Source organism: Panicum hallii, chromosome 1 (assembly GCF_002211085.1).
Source record: "Panicum hallii strain FIL2 chromosome 1, PHallii_v3.1, whole genome shotgun sequence".
Lineage (NCBI taxonomy): Eukaryota > Viridiplantae > Streptophyta > Magnoliopsida > Poales > Poaceae > Panicum > Panicum hallii.
Genome location: NC_038042.1, coordinates 10,120,551 through 10,135,210, shown reverse-complemented (window position 1 = coordinate 10,135,210; position 14,660 = coordinate 10,120,551). Strand labels below are relative to the sequence as shown.

General features: G+C 48.4%; 1 protein-coding gene across 1 annotated transcript; it reads right to left on the bottom strand.

The window, feature by feature from the left end:
• Window positions 1-8,246: 8,246 nt before the first annotated feature.
• LOC112874459 (probable xyloglucan endotransglucosylase/hydrolase protein 12) lies at window positions 8,247-9,778 on the bottom strand. The gene is made up of 4 exons (XM_025937784.1): window positions 9,495-9,778; window positions 9,262-9,362; window positions 8,925-9,118; window positions 8,247-8,844 (listed from the first exon to the last, which is right to left on the bottom strand). The coding sequence occupies exons 1-4, from the start codon at window positions 9,670-9,672 to the stop codon at window positions 8,442-8,444; spliced, it is 876 nt and encodes a 291-aa protein (XP_025793569.1). The 5' UTR covers window positions 9,673-9,778; the 3' UTR covers window positions 8,247-8,441.
• Between the last annotated feature and the right edge of the window lie 4,882 nt (window positions 9,779-14,660).

The following is a 14,660-nucleotide window of genomic DNA, read 5'->3' as shown; positions in this document are numbered from 1 at the left end:
ATTATTGATGTATGGGGTTTAGACTTCGTGGGTCTGTTCCCTATGTCAGAGCAGTGTGAGTACATCTTGGTGGCAATGGTCTACGTGTCCAAATGGGTTGAAACACTTCCCTACATTGCGGCCGACTCAAAGAACTCAAAGAAAATGCTCTAGGAAATCATATTTCCTCACTTTGGGGTTCGTAGAGTTGTGATCAGTGATGGAGGCTCACACTTCATTGATAAGATATTCAGGAAGTGTCTCAGTGAGTTCGCAGTAGATAACTGGATTGCAACTCCATACCAGCCCCAGATGAGTGGCCAAGCAGAAACGTCAAACAAACAAATCAAGAACATTCTGTAGAAAACAGTTAATGCCACAGGGAGAGGATGGAGGAGCAAGTTACCCAAGACACTCTGGACTTATCAAACAGCTTTCAAGATGCTGATAGGAATGACACCATACCAGCTGGTCTATGGCAAGATTTGCCATCTGCTAGTTAAACTTGAGTCCAAATCCCACTGGGGGATCAAGAGGTGGAATATGGATCTCCAATCAGCCGGAGTGAAAAGGCAAATTGGCTGAATTGGATGAATGGAGGGAGAAGGCTACCATAGCTCCAAGCTCTACAAGGAGCAGATGAAAAGATGGCACGACAAGCGTATCAACATCAAACACTTCAAATTTGGAGATAAGGTACTACTCTTTAACTCTCGCGTTCGTTTATTTAGTCATGGTAAGCTTAGAAGTAAGTGGGAAGGGCATTACATAGTAAATAATGCTGCCGATCACGACGCTATAACCCTCAAGGATGATGACGGGGATGTTTTCAAGGCCAATGGCCAATGGTTGAAAATATTCTTTGAGCCTGAAATACCGGAACTCAAAGAAACAGACGTCTACGAGCTATCCGAACTACAACCCTCATCTATGGTCATCGTCGGAACTTAAACGTGTTGTATCTTAGGCTAGATTTCTTTTCCCTTTCTTCCCTTTCCTTTCCTAGCCTTGATGCACCCAAACATCAGAAGTAGAAGCAAGAGAGAGGATGTTCCAGAAGATCGGGACCCACACCTGACAAGGTGGGGCCAGCCGGCCCCCCCAGGCCGGCCGGCCAAGCTCCAAGCCTGATTTCAAAAATTCAAATTTGTATGGACTCTATCCTATCTCCTTTTCAAAATCCTGAGAGAATTGGGGCGAGGTGAGTTGTTTTAAACCGAAAGGCCTCGGCTTCTTTTTCCTCCAAGCCTCTCATTCCTCCCACCTTCAATTTCTGTGCAATCTTGAAATCCTCGACCATGGCCGAACACTCCACTCACAAAACTCCAAAATCGATTTCCATGGCCAACAAATCCCCTTCGACACCCTCAAAGTCAAACCAAACTCGCGCGTCATCAAGCAGCGTCAGGATCATCGAGCCGGTGGCGATGGCCAAGGCCTTCTCCTTGCCGCCAACTGGCCAGAGGAGGACACCTCAGGCTGACTGGCTTGGATGAGGTCAGCTGGCCTCGCCCTTGGCCTGATCATCTCCATGTCACGGCAGGTCCCCTATCCAGAGTCCAGGGACGGGGGCCAATGCACGCACTCACGCACGTACGCCGAACCGACCAAGTATGGGGATTCTTTTCCCCAGGAAGGTGACTGGCAAGCGTCTCATGCCATCCTCTTCAGGAGGGCATGTTGCGCACGTCGCCACCGTGCAGATGGTGCCACCGAAGTCATCGAATTACACCCCCGCAAGCCCAAGTCCGCCATGCCAATGTGTGCGTGGATGAAAGGTTAGGATCAGGAAGGTTCTCTCCCCTCCTTTGGATCAGGAGGAGAGGGAGTCCATTGACTCCAACCCGGACTCGGTGCAGTGCACTTGCTCGCCACCAGTGATCCTCGGTCCTCCAGAGATCTGGGCGTACACTGATAGCAACGAGGAGTAGGAGGGCGCCGACATCAGGATGCTAAGGGAGCAGCTTGCCACACTCAATCTAAAACTCAACAACATGGATGAGCACGTGGCGGAGTCTGAGATCGAGAGGATAGCCCTTGATGAAAAGGTCGACACCCTTCGCAAGGCAATATGCTCAAAGATCAAGCACCTTGCAAAGGCGACTAGGAACGAGGAACTCTAGAGGGCCCCAGACCCGAGGGATTAGATTGGTGTTAGGATAGTTTAGTTTAGGTTTAGGTGCTGAAATTTTCCCTTTCAAATTTTGTTTCCAATCAATTGTATTCCAGTAGCACCTCCATTTTTAATTGAGTAAAATAAAGTTTGCTTTGCTCTTGCCATGCTTGAGTAGTTGGTGCACACTTGTGTGCCAACCACACCTCTTTTTCTGATTCTACACTGAGTGCGCAGAGAACTAGAATGAGCAATGCGTGTTGATATTTTTTAACATCGCTACCAGGTTTGTGTTCCCTGCAACGGTGCCAGAAATGCTTGTTCACATTTCTTAACATTGCTACCAGGTTTGTGTTCCCCAGCAACGACACTAGAAATGCTTGTTGGCATTTCTTACCATCATCACCAGGATTGTTAGTCCTTAGCGATGGCACCAAGAAATGCCGTGGTGGTATGTCTTAATGATTACAGATTGGATCCGCAAGCGCACGGATATACCGTTGTAGCATTTCACCCGAAGAGTATTTAGGTATCATTATTTATAATTTCCCGTGGGATGGCATGAGTAAAAGAGTTTACTAGGTACATAACCAGGACGATACAAATAAGATATAGACTATATTTCACAAGGGGTAAGTTATGATAAATGATAATGAGGGTAATGTGACACACACACTCGAGCCGATCTCAAGATAAAGAATAACGAATAAACCAAAGGTTAGTGGGAGAATAGGCATACAAAGAATGTCCTAAAAGCATCCATTCATACAAGCAAGTGTTACATGAGATACATGGTTAGGGATCTGAGCTATGGCTCAGGATACTGGGGAGAATGTCCCGCACCGGAGTACATCCAGTCCCGTTACATCTTTTAGAAATCCTACACCATACCCGAACATGGGGGACTACACTAACCACAGTGAAGCTGCCATAGCAGACGGATAGTGTTGTCACCACCTGCCATCTACCCCTACAACACCATGGAGCATAGTCATATCCGAAGGATCCCGCATACCCGGGCACCATGCCTGTGTGCGAGATCACTACCCTAGCGCCCCCGGGTCTCCCACCCTTCAGATGGAGAAGTAAAGCGTTAAGGCAAGCCCAAAGGCACAACGAACCGATAGCCTTACTATTTCACATCCTGACGTGGAATCGACTATTTGGTCTATACACGATAAAGGAAAAGCATCCTTGGGACATGCCTTGTTAAGGCCAGTATAGTCAACACACATTCTCCATTTCCCATTCTTCTTTTTTACAAGGACAGGATTGGCAACCCAGTTGGAGTGGTACACTTCCTTGATGAAACCGGCTGCCAGGAGCTTGGTGATCTCCTCGCCTATGGCTCGGCGCCTCTCATCATTGAAGTGACACAGGCGTTGGTGCATGGGTTTGGAACCCGGCTTGATGCGAAGCTCTTGCTCGGCAACCTCTCTCGGAATGCCTGGCATGTCAGAGGGCTTCCATGCGAAGGCATCATGATTGGCATGTAGGAAATTAACGAGCGCGCTTTCCTATTTGGCAGGAAGCTGGGCCTTGATCCGCACAGTCTTGGTCAGGTCATTGGGATCGATGCCGATCGCCTTGGTGTCCTCGGTCGGGCGGAAGGCGCTAGACGAAGTCGACTCGTTGAAGTCGGGGCCGCACTCCGCCAACGTCCGGTGAAGCTTCTAGAGCTCGGCAGAGTTGGCGATGGCTGTGGCAAGCTCGAAGTGCTCGTGACCACAGGCATAAGCCTGCTCGAAATAGCCGCTGACCGTGATGACGCTGTTGGGCCCCGACATCTTCAGCTTGAGGTAGGTGTAGTTGGGGACCGCTATGAATTTGGCGTAGCACGAACGCCCAAGGATGGTGTGGTACAATCCTTCAAAATCCACTACCTCAAAGATCAAGGTCTCGGTGCTGAAGTTGCTGCTGTCGCCGAACGCGACCGGTAGCTCTATGTTCCCCAAAGGGTAAGCCCTCATGCCTGGGATGATCCCAAGAAGGGGAAGATGGAAGTGCGGAGCTTGGACCATGAGACGCCCATGGCATCGAAGGTCTCAACATATAAGATGTTGAGGCTGCTACCCTCGTCCATCAGCACCTTGGTCAGGCGCTTGTTGGTAATGATGGGGTCGACAAGGAGAGGGTAGCTCCCTGGTTGGGGAACGTTGGGAGGGTGGTCACCCCGGTCGAAGGTGATCAAAGTGCTCGACCAGCAGAGAAACTTGGAAACTGAGCTCTTGGCGGCGCATACCTCCTGGAGGTGGACCTTGTGTTGGCGCTTGGTGCAGTCATCCTCAGGACCTCCAAAGATCATGAGGCAGCCATCCGAGTCGGGGAAGGTGTTCCCATCCTTGGGAGGCGCTCCCTGCTCCTTGAGCGCTTCCTTGTCGCGGTCGCCGCCCTTGCGCCTGCTGGGCTGACCCAACATCTGCTTGAGGAGCTCGCAATCCTTGAGCTTGTGCTTGACGGGGTAGCCATGGTTCGCGCACGGCTTCTCTAGGAGTTGCTCGAAATGGTGGTTGTTGCCTTGTCGCTTGCCGCTCGGTCAGCCGCAGTGATCGTATTGGGGTTGGGACGATGTCAATCCTTCTTCTTCTTCTTCTCTTGCGTTGTGGAGGGACCCTCATCCTACTCCACCCGCTTCACCTTTCCCATGGTCCGGACATCAGTGAAGACCGCCCCGACCACCACCTCGCCGAAGGCATGGTTCGTGGTGATGCCCAGGAGCTCGTGGGTGGTGTGCGGCTTTCGACAGCTGAGCTTGTGAATGAGGGACTTGCAGCTGGTTCCTATGAGGAACTCGCTGATGACGTCTGCGTCAACGATGTCAAGTAGAGAATTGCACTACCTGGAGAACCTATGGATGTAGTCCTGTACGGACTCGCCAGGCTCCTTCTCGTAGCTCTTGCGGTCCCAGGAGTTTCCGGGGCGCACGTATGTCCCCTGAAAGTTCTCAACGAAGACCTGCTTGAGCTCCGCCCAACTCCGAATGCTGTTGGGCGGTAGGAATTCGAGCCATGCTAGAACATTCACCCCAACACAGATGGGGAGGTACTGGATGATGAAGTAGTCATCATCCGCCCTTCCGGCTCAGCAGGCGCATCGAAAATCTTCCAGCCATACAGCGGGGTTCGTTTCCTGGTGTACTTGGTGATGTTGGTGGGTGGTCACAAGCGTGGCGGGATGGCGCTTTCTGGACGTGGCATCGAAGGCCCGTGGGCTCGGGCCGTTCGAACTGGGACTCCGGTCACAATCCTGGTCACATGGTCAGTCACCTCGCCTGGAAGGCACCTCCTCGTGGTACCCCTCGGGCTGGTGAGCCTCGGCCATGACCATGGCAGCCCGGTCAACATTAGCATCACGGCGGGCCAATTGCCATGAGTGGATGACGCAGCGTGAGTCGTAGTTGGGCTCGAGCTGGCCACGCACCAGGTGGCACTGTGCAGCGACCACCACTTTGAGACGAGGTGCAGCCGCAGCGTCACAACCCGCCCAGGGTGGAAGCCCTTGCCGCTGATGGACTAAGGGGTTTGGCTGCTGTGAGCCTACCCCTTCGACTGGGCAGGAGGTCACATGCCGGTGGCGTGACGCGGAGCTTCCCGCCTGCTGTACAGCAACACGCTCCACCAATGTCCGGATGTTGCGGTGGAGCTCCTACTATTGAGGGTCTGCAGGCTCGGGTAGGTTGCATAGGAGCATCGCCGCGGTGGTGATGTTTTGCCCGCTCTGCGCAAACTGTGGGGGGCCGTTGGCATCCGCGATGATGGCTTGTTGGACTTGACATGCGCGGGCCCATGCGCTGCCCATGATGTCACGAGCATTGGGCTCGAAGTTGCGTTGTGGGTGCATCGACGCGGGAGGCAGCCGGTGCTCCCGCCGCTGGTGTAGGTCCTCGCTGTGCGCCTAGGCGTTAGCCAAGGCCTGCACGCGCGGGTCTGGCGGGGTGTGTGTGTCCCCAGTTTCCATCGGGACTGGCTGTGGCCCCTGTACATCCGCCATGACGCATACTCGTAGCACGAGACAGCCAAGGGACGATATATCCCCAATGCTGGAGCCCTCAGTAAGGAGGTCATCATCGGAGAGAAGATCATGGAACGAGGGGGGGCTGTACCCCGTCTTGCCCACAAGTTTGGTTGCGAGCAAAGGTAGCGGCATGGTTCTCGAGAGCTCCTTGGCGTGTACACCTACGGCGTTCGTGAGGCCGAATGAGAACTGGCCACGCGGTGAGCATGGCGGGGACAGTGGGGTCTCCCTGGAAAGTTGCCGGAAGAAGTTGTGCAGCGAGAACAAGACCAAGTCCACATCACTCACTAAGGGGTTTACGCCGAGCATGAGCTCGATGCGCCACGCCAGCGCCTCAGTGTCGAGGTCGGCTAGCGGCCTATTCGAGGGAGTGTCTCCCTCGAGCAATGTCAGAGTAGTGGGCTCCTCGCAGAGACGAAGCGTGCTGAGATGATCGGCAACGAAATCCAGGCTTCCAAAGCGAAAGGCCTAGAAGGGCGCGAAGATGGGAGGTTCCCACAGCCCAATGCGTGGGGCCACAGGAAACTCTAGCGAATCAAAGCGGATCGTACCGTCCAGGCTCGCAAGGTTGGAGGTGCCGGACATGGAGGCCATCCAATCGCCGGGACGGTGGACGCACGATGTCTGCCCCACGGACGGCACCATTCTGTCGGTTCTGGAAATGGCCGGCAGCTAAACCTACTTGAAGTGTGTATCGCGCGTCGTGATCGGATGTGGTCTAACATACAGTGACTCAAGATTTATACTGGTTCAGGTAAAATGCCCTACGTCCAGTCAGGGGTCAGTCGATTGTATTACTTGAGCCCAGGTTCTTGGAAGAGTTTGGGGAGTTACAAGCTTTCGAGTGGAGAAGGTGATGAGTTCTCTCTCTCCTTTCCTAGGTGGAAGACTCTCCCTTTTATAGTCCAAGGAAGGCTCCATTACAAGAGATCTAAGGGTGTGAGGGTAGAAAGAAAGGACTCCCGACCCTGCCAGTCGGGGTCGTTAGCTTCGTCAGTCAGGCCTTCCCATCCTGTCAGCCACAGTCTTCCGGTGACCACATTCCAAGTCATGCGTCGTGGGGCAAGTGTCTTGTCTTGTCCCTGCGCGTCATGCTCCGTCGGTCAGCGGTCATGGGGGCGTTGATAGTAACGGTACGGCTATCACGCCCCATCCCTGGCACCTTCACCGACCACTCCGTCGTGGGAGAGGGGGGGCGTTCTGGCCGCGTCATGATGACATTTCGCCCCGTCCTTTCACAAGTACATGCAGGTAGAATAGTAGCGTCCTACTGCCACAATAGAGGGGACTATAAACCCTGTCGAGGGAGTGGTTGGCCGTGTACAATAGGTTGACCCCGAGGCTCATGTTATCCTTTGTACCTACTTTTGGGGCCCAATGGTAAGCCGAGCCTGGCCTCCCGACCAGCCTACCGGTCGAGGAGGCGGGAACATGTAAGGCGAAGCCCAGTCGGAGCCCCCCGGTCGGCGCTTTGGTATGGATCCAGCTTCCGACCATTCCCACAGTCGAGGATATGGTCCTTAGTCATCCCGACCGAGTTGTCAGTCAGGGTTTTGTGGGCCGAGACAGCCTAGATGAAGTTGTTGCTTCATACGGACGGGTGCCTGTTCCAGACACGACCTTGAACTGGTCAACGAGAGATGGGCCCGCTGGGACCCCGGATCCCTGGACCCGTCAGTATGTTATCTCAATGCGTGGATCGATCACCTGGTGTGAAAATGAAGTGGCAAGGCCTGCCAGGCTTGGGTTTTCACCCATTTTGGCCTCTTTTTGCCTTATGTGTTCCTGCACTCACAACTCACCAAAGCTTGTCAAACTTTATTAGTTTCAGTCGTCAATACACTAAAATATTTAAGTAGGAAAACGCTTTCAACAATAAATGATATTGATACTCACAGTTTGAAAAGTTTAGTTGCATGGATTCTGTATTATATACCGAAATGGAATTGGTCAGAAAGAGCTAGCAGCTTAGTCCTACATGCATGCTTTGTTTACAGGCTCATTCAGAGAAACGATCATGGAACGTGCTAGACTCATAATTCGTTCGACAAAAGTGCCATGAACGAAGCACAAGGCTACGGCTCTATTATCACTGTCACTGTCCAGTCCACAGATACTTCGAATTAACCCGTGACTGATATAAAATAAAACAATAAATTAATTATTATTCCCAAAATTCATATATATGAGTGACCATACAAGAGTAAACCCAAAGCACAAGACGACCAATACAAATAAGTTGAAACTCAAAGGGAGGATATGCTCTCACAGTACTATTGTATGATTTTCTCTTGATTATAAATGTTTCTTGATCAGCAGCCTCTTAGGCTGATCATCAGTACTGTGCCAGGTCGCACTCGACCGGCTTCTGGCCGTTGATCCACCGCTTGGGGTCCGCGCAGTAGTCGTAGATCCTGTAGTTGCTCTGCACCCACTGCATCTTCCCCACCTGCGCGGCGCTGAGGCCGCAGTAGCGCCCCGAGCCGCCGAACCCCGCCGCGCAGCCGGCAATGCAGCCGCCGCCGTAGCACTCGCAGACGTCGAGGTCGATGCCGTGGTAGCTGGCGACGAAGGGCGCCTTAGACCAGTCGGCCTTGACGCGGCCGCCCTGCGTGGCCCAGTCCTCGGCCGCCCAGATGCTGGAGTAGGCGTACATCGGCTGGCTCGTCGGGAACGCCACGCCGTGGCTCGCCTCGTAGTTGCGGAACGCACGGACGGGGACGCCGTCGATGTACCAACTGCAAATGTATATGCATTGTTCGATCGATTTGCTCGCCGCAGCAGCTACGTACTTTCTGTTTGTGATCGATCTGCTTACACGATCATGCAGGGAGCCCAGGAGATGGTGTAGTTGTGGTAGTCGGCGGTGGGGTCGAACCAGGGCTTGAACTGCATCTCCTTGTTGCCGACGCCGTCGGCGTAGACGTTGGTGTGGATGGTGTAGGGCTGGCCGGTCACGTTGCCCAGGAATTCGTAGTCGATCTCGTCGTGGTTATCGCCGAGCGAGGACGTCTGCACGGGCATGGAAAAGGGAAGAAGCAGCAAGCTTTCATCAGATAAACTTTGGTGAGTTCAATTTGATACATTTCGGAATGAGCACGGTGCTTGAACGCAGAGATCGATATGGGATTATTGGTTTGGTTTCTGTCACTCACGTAGTAGGTTGTGACGGTGCCGGCGGAGTCGCCGGGGACAAGCTGGATCATGGTCGACACGGTCCCGTAGACGAACTGCTTCTTCGACCGGATCATCGAGCCTGCAGTGATCAATTGTTTGCACACAAGTGTTTAAATCAACGCAGTCTTGATCAGACGATTGATCTTGATATCTCAAAGCATAAGCCAGTAACATTATATTATTATTAGCAAGTGATCGGTTGTTATGTGACCTGATGAGTTGCTGACGAGGGCGAGGGAGAGCCTGTTGCCATCGTCGTAGGCCCAGCAGTTCTGGGGCTCCCACGTCGCGTCGCACTCCTCGTAGAAGTTGCCGCCGGCCGCGAGGCCAACAAGCGCAGATGCAAAGATCACCGCAAGCAATGCCGCTCCTTGCTTTCCCATGACCATTATTCTACTGGAAGCTCACTCGAGAGGCTTTCTTGAGCTCGCTCAGCTCGATCAGCCAAGCAAGTCTATCTCTGATCCTGTGATCACTAGCTGCCTTTTCCTTTTCTCTGCTATGGCTTCGATGAAGAGGTGAACCAGGGGGACAGTTATATATAGTGTCTCGAGGCAGACATACAAGTCGCATACACTTCACTTGATGGTGTGTTTTTTTTATCAATGATGGGCTGGACTTGTTTATTTTGTAGCCGTTGATCCCATGTAGTAGGCCAGCCACGTAAACAACCCATCTTTCAAATTAAAGTTGTCACGGACGCACGTAGCAGGAGAAGCATCGATGGAGCCGTGTGGAATGATCGACCAGGAGAGGGTGAAAAAAGAAAAGGCGAAGCTGCAAGTGCTGCCATGGACACGTAGTCGCGAGGACCGACACAGAAGTTCACTTTGGCAACGTGCCTGACATCCTGGGCATACTTGCGCCGGACGTCTTGGCATCGATCCACCATGCGTGCCCTTTTCTCAGTTCCAGCGGCGTGCATCATTGTTCTCCAACATCTGGCACCCGGCAGGAATCATTGTGCGCACCGGAGGCGATTGAGCAGCACGTACCAAGGGAAAACACACAAGAGACAACGTCATGCATGAGATGACAGGCTTAGTAAAGTGCCTATATTGTTTAATAATCTGCGTGATCTAAGGTGCAATTGTTTACAAAAAGGTCCTGTCAATTTTCTAAATAAATAAATAAAATTAGCACAAAATCTCCAAAGAAAACTTGGGGAAATAGCTAACCCGCCATCATCAGCATTCCAATACGAGTAACCACGCAGAAGAACAAGATGGCCAACTTCAACATAGAGGCTAGTTAAATTTTCAAGCTACTGTACACTACTAGTAACTCCGCATATTTATTTTAATTTCGGCCATTGCATTGGGTTAACTGCACAAAATTTGCCGGTACATATAACTAAAGATAACATGTTTTGCCTGTTCATATTTTACATTTTCGAAATTTGAGACTATTGGAAAAAGGTATCTTTGTTAATGCTATTTAATTGTGTCAAGTCATGTCACATGCATTCTTGGAGCTTGTCTAAGATATTGAGGATTCTTTGGTATTTTTTTTCTTTCCTGATTTCAATTTATTAGTTACTTATGAATTTTATCATTTTATATTGTTTCTGTCAATTTTCTAAATGTAAAAACAAAACAAAAATATCGAAAGAAAACTTGTGGGAATAGCTAACTTGTCATGGCCATGCCTCAATCAAATATCTAAAACGCGAAGATAGAGATTCAAGAATATGCTGCTAGAGTTATAGAATAAGGTTTAATATAACCACAAATAAAATAATACGGCAAAGTTATAGAATAAATAAAGCTTTAAAAATAAGGCAAGCCATGGGATTAAGTAGAGTGCACGTGTGCGGCATGCACATGTTTTTTTTTAAATCCTAGCAAAGATGTAAAAAAATTTCGTGTTCATGAGGCAAGCCAAAGAATAAATAAAGCTTTAAAAATAAGGCAAAGCCATGGAATAAGGTTAATATAACCACAAATAAAATAATAAGGCAAAGTCATAGAATAAATGAAGCTTTAAAAATAAGGCAAACCATGGAATTAAGTAGAGTGCATGTGCGGCATGCACATGTTTTTTTTTAAATCCTAGCAAATATGTAAAAAATTTCATGCTCATGAATTACAAAGTTCATTTTTCTATTCATAAGTTAAATTTTACGGACCACAATGTTAAATTTTCTAACATTAATGGACTATAAAAGATGTGACGGGAGACAAAGGCAACGTCCTGCGGGAGACAAAGAATCTGTTTTTTGGCAGAAACATTCTCCAACTCGCAATTTCTTAGGTCTACAACTTCTCCCATCTTCCTTGATCCTGATAGGAGGGTCCAATATGAGGGTCCAGAGCTGCGGGTCTCGAGTGCGGATGAGCGCTGGAACTTGCGGGAAGCCATGGAATAAGGTTTAATATAACCACAAATAAAATAATACGACAAAGTCATAGAATAAATAAAGCTTCAAAAATAAGGCAAGCCATGGGATTAAGTAGAGTGCACGTGTGCGGCATGCACATGTTTTTTTTTTAAATCCTAGCAAAGATGTAAAAAAATTTCGTGTTTATGAGGCAAGCCAAAGAATAAATAAAGCTTTAAAAATAAGGCAAAGCCATGGAATAAGGTTAATATAACCACAAATAAAATAATAAGGCAAAGTCATAGAATAAATGAAGCTTTAAAAATAAGGCAAACCATGGAATTAAGTAGAGTGCATGTGCGGCATGCACATTTTTTTTAAATCCTAGCAAATATGTAAAAAATTTCATGCTCATGAATTACAAAGTTCATTTTTCTATTCATAAGTTAAATTTTACGGACCACAATGTTAAATTTTCTAACATTAATGGACTATAAAAGATGTGACGGGAGACAAAGGCAACGTCCTGCGGGAGACAAAGAATATGTTTTTTGGCAGAAACATTCTCCAACTCGCAATTTCTTAGGTCTACAACTTCTCCCATCTTCCTCGATCCTGATAGGAGGGTCCAATATGAGGGGTATAACGGACCCAATCAGAAAATATTTTTTTCAAAAGTTCTTATTCTTTATATTATGTAGATAGTAGCTTATAAAATAAGGCTAAAAAGCAATAGTAGCAATAAGGCTTAAAAGCCATGGTTATCTATGTAACATAAATAATAAATTAATAAAAATTTTATCTCTATAAATATAAATAATTAAAATAATTAAAATTTTGTCTCTGTTAATTTATTGCACGTCTCTTTGACAAGATATTTTTCACATCTAACGTTGAGTTTTTGCATAACCATACAGTATTTAGTTTTTCCCTTAAACAATTAAATTTGAATCACCTTTGAACACATTTGGTAGGCCTTGTCCTGTTATATTTCTGAGCTTAACATTGATTTAGCATGATTTTGTTGATTGCTTCTTCAGATGGATGCATCATATGTAGTATTCCTGAAGTCAAAAAACATTATTTCCGCAGTTGCTGTTTTCACCTGAACTTCATTGTTTGGAAGTAAAAGTTTAGCATATTCTTGTTTAATGGTTTATTCAGTAGTTGTTTCTTGTAGATGATGATCATTTCTTCAACATATTGAAACTCTGGTAACTTCTTAGTTATTATTGTAAGACTTAGGGATCGACTAAGTGCTAGATAGCTCGGTGATTAGCCAAACAATGATGGTACTTAGGACTAACCGAGAGTGAAACAGAGAGAGGGAGATATGGCGTACCTCCGGTCGATGAGCCGGATTCGCCATTGTTGGCCATGGCGGATATGAAGCCGAGCCGGAGTCGAGGTCGAGGATGAGATTGCGGCGGCGATGCAGTGCAAACGGCGGTGCTTCCCGTCGCCTCAGCGCCCCTTAGATCGGATTGGGCTAGGGTTTTTGATGGGGCTACAGGCGACGTGATGAACCTCGTACCGTGTGCCCCGCCCCCCCCCCCCTCTTGCTTTTATTTGGCGCTGCGCGACGGGGGCCCACATGCCATTGGCTTGGCTGTGCGCCCCCGATCAGGACGCGTAACGGACTCCGGATCGGTCGTTGGACCGATCCGGGATGAGATCAAACTAACATTATCCCCTTTGATCTCAACTCATTTACTCACTTTTTACGTCCGATTTCATTCAGATCAGTGCATCGAGCATGCCTCGTCTCAACAGTTATTACTGTTGGATTAACAGCCACAACACACTTTTCTGTTTGAAACAGAACCTTACTTTTGGGCCCTTACTGTCCAGGAATCATAGGCTTTCCCGTAAACCCATGCCGGCTAAGTGTTATCTGAACACATTGGGTGGTAAGCCTTTTGTGAGCAGATCCGCTAACATCTTCTTTGTGCTCAAATACTCAAGACTGATTGTATGATCCTGGATTTGCTCTTTAACAATATAAAACTTTATGTCAATGTGTTTGGCAGCTCCACTTGACTTGTTGTTGTGAGCGTAAAATACTGCAGGCTCATTGTCGCAGTACATCTTTAGTGGTTTTTCTATGCTGTCAACCACTCTTAATCCGGGTATGAATTTCTTTAGCCATTTAACCTGCCCCGATGCCTCGTAACAAGCTATGAATTCTGCATACATCGTAGATGATGCAGTGACTGTCTGTTTGGAGCTTTTCCACGATATAGCTCCACCTGCGAGAGTGAACACATAGCCTGACGTGGATTTTCTGTCATCCTTATCTCCCGCAAAGTCTGAGTCTGAATAACGCTCTATCACTAGGGATTCAGATCTCCTGTATGTTAGTATGAGGTCTTTCGTTCCTTGCACATAACGCAAGGCTTTCTTAACCATTTTCCAGTGTTCTATCCCTGGATTACTCTGGAATCTGCCAAGTACCCCGGTGACAAATGCTAAGTCAGGGCGCGTACATACTTGAGCATACTGTAGGCTTCCGACAGCTGAAGCATATGGTACCGCTTTCATCTGATCGATTTCATACTGATTTCTGGGACACTGAAATTTCCCATAACTATCGCCCTTGACTATAGGAGCAGGTGTTGGCTTACTCGCATGCATACCGTACTTCTTTAGTACCTTTTCTAGGTATGCTTTCTGCGATAATCCTAAAACCCCCTTGCTTCTTTCTCGGTGAATCTCAATTCCTAAAACGAATGAGGCTTCACCTAAATCTTTCATATCGAACTTTGAGGACAAGAATTTCTTTGTCTCCAATAGCAGATCAATATCACTGCTAGCAAGCAGAATATCATCCACATACAGAATAAGGAAAACGAATTTTCCATTCTTAAACTTTGCGTAAATGCAGTTGTCCTCCTCATTTTCTTTGAAACCAAACTTTCTTACGGTTTCATCGAATTTCAAATACCACTGTCTGGAGGCTTGCTTTAATCCATAAATGAATTTCTTTAGACGACATCCCATCTTTTCTTTTCCTTCCACGACAAAATCTTTTGGCTGTGCCATGTAAACATTCTCATA

Bases quoted from the DNA above. Each gene is read 5' to 3' on its own strand.
- LOC112874459 (XM_025937784.1), bottom strand. From the start codon at position 9,672: ATGGTCATGGGAAAGCAAGGAGCGGCATTGCTTGCGGTGATCTTTGCA. The intron at 9,363-9,494 runs GTCACATAACAA...TGATCACTGCAG, and splicing joins CCTCGTCAGCAACTCATCAG to GCTCGATGATCCGGTCGAAG. The intron at 8,845-8,924 runs GTAAGCAGATCG...ATACATTTGCAG, and splicing joins TGGGCTCCCTGCATGATCGT to TTGGTACATCGACGGCGTCC.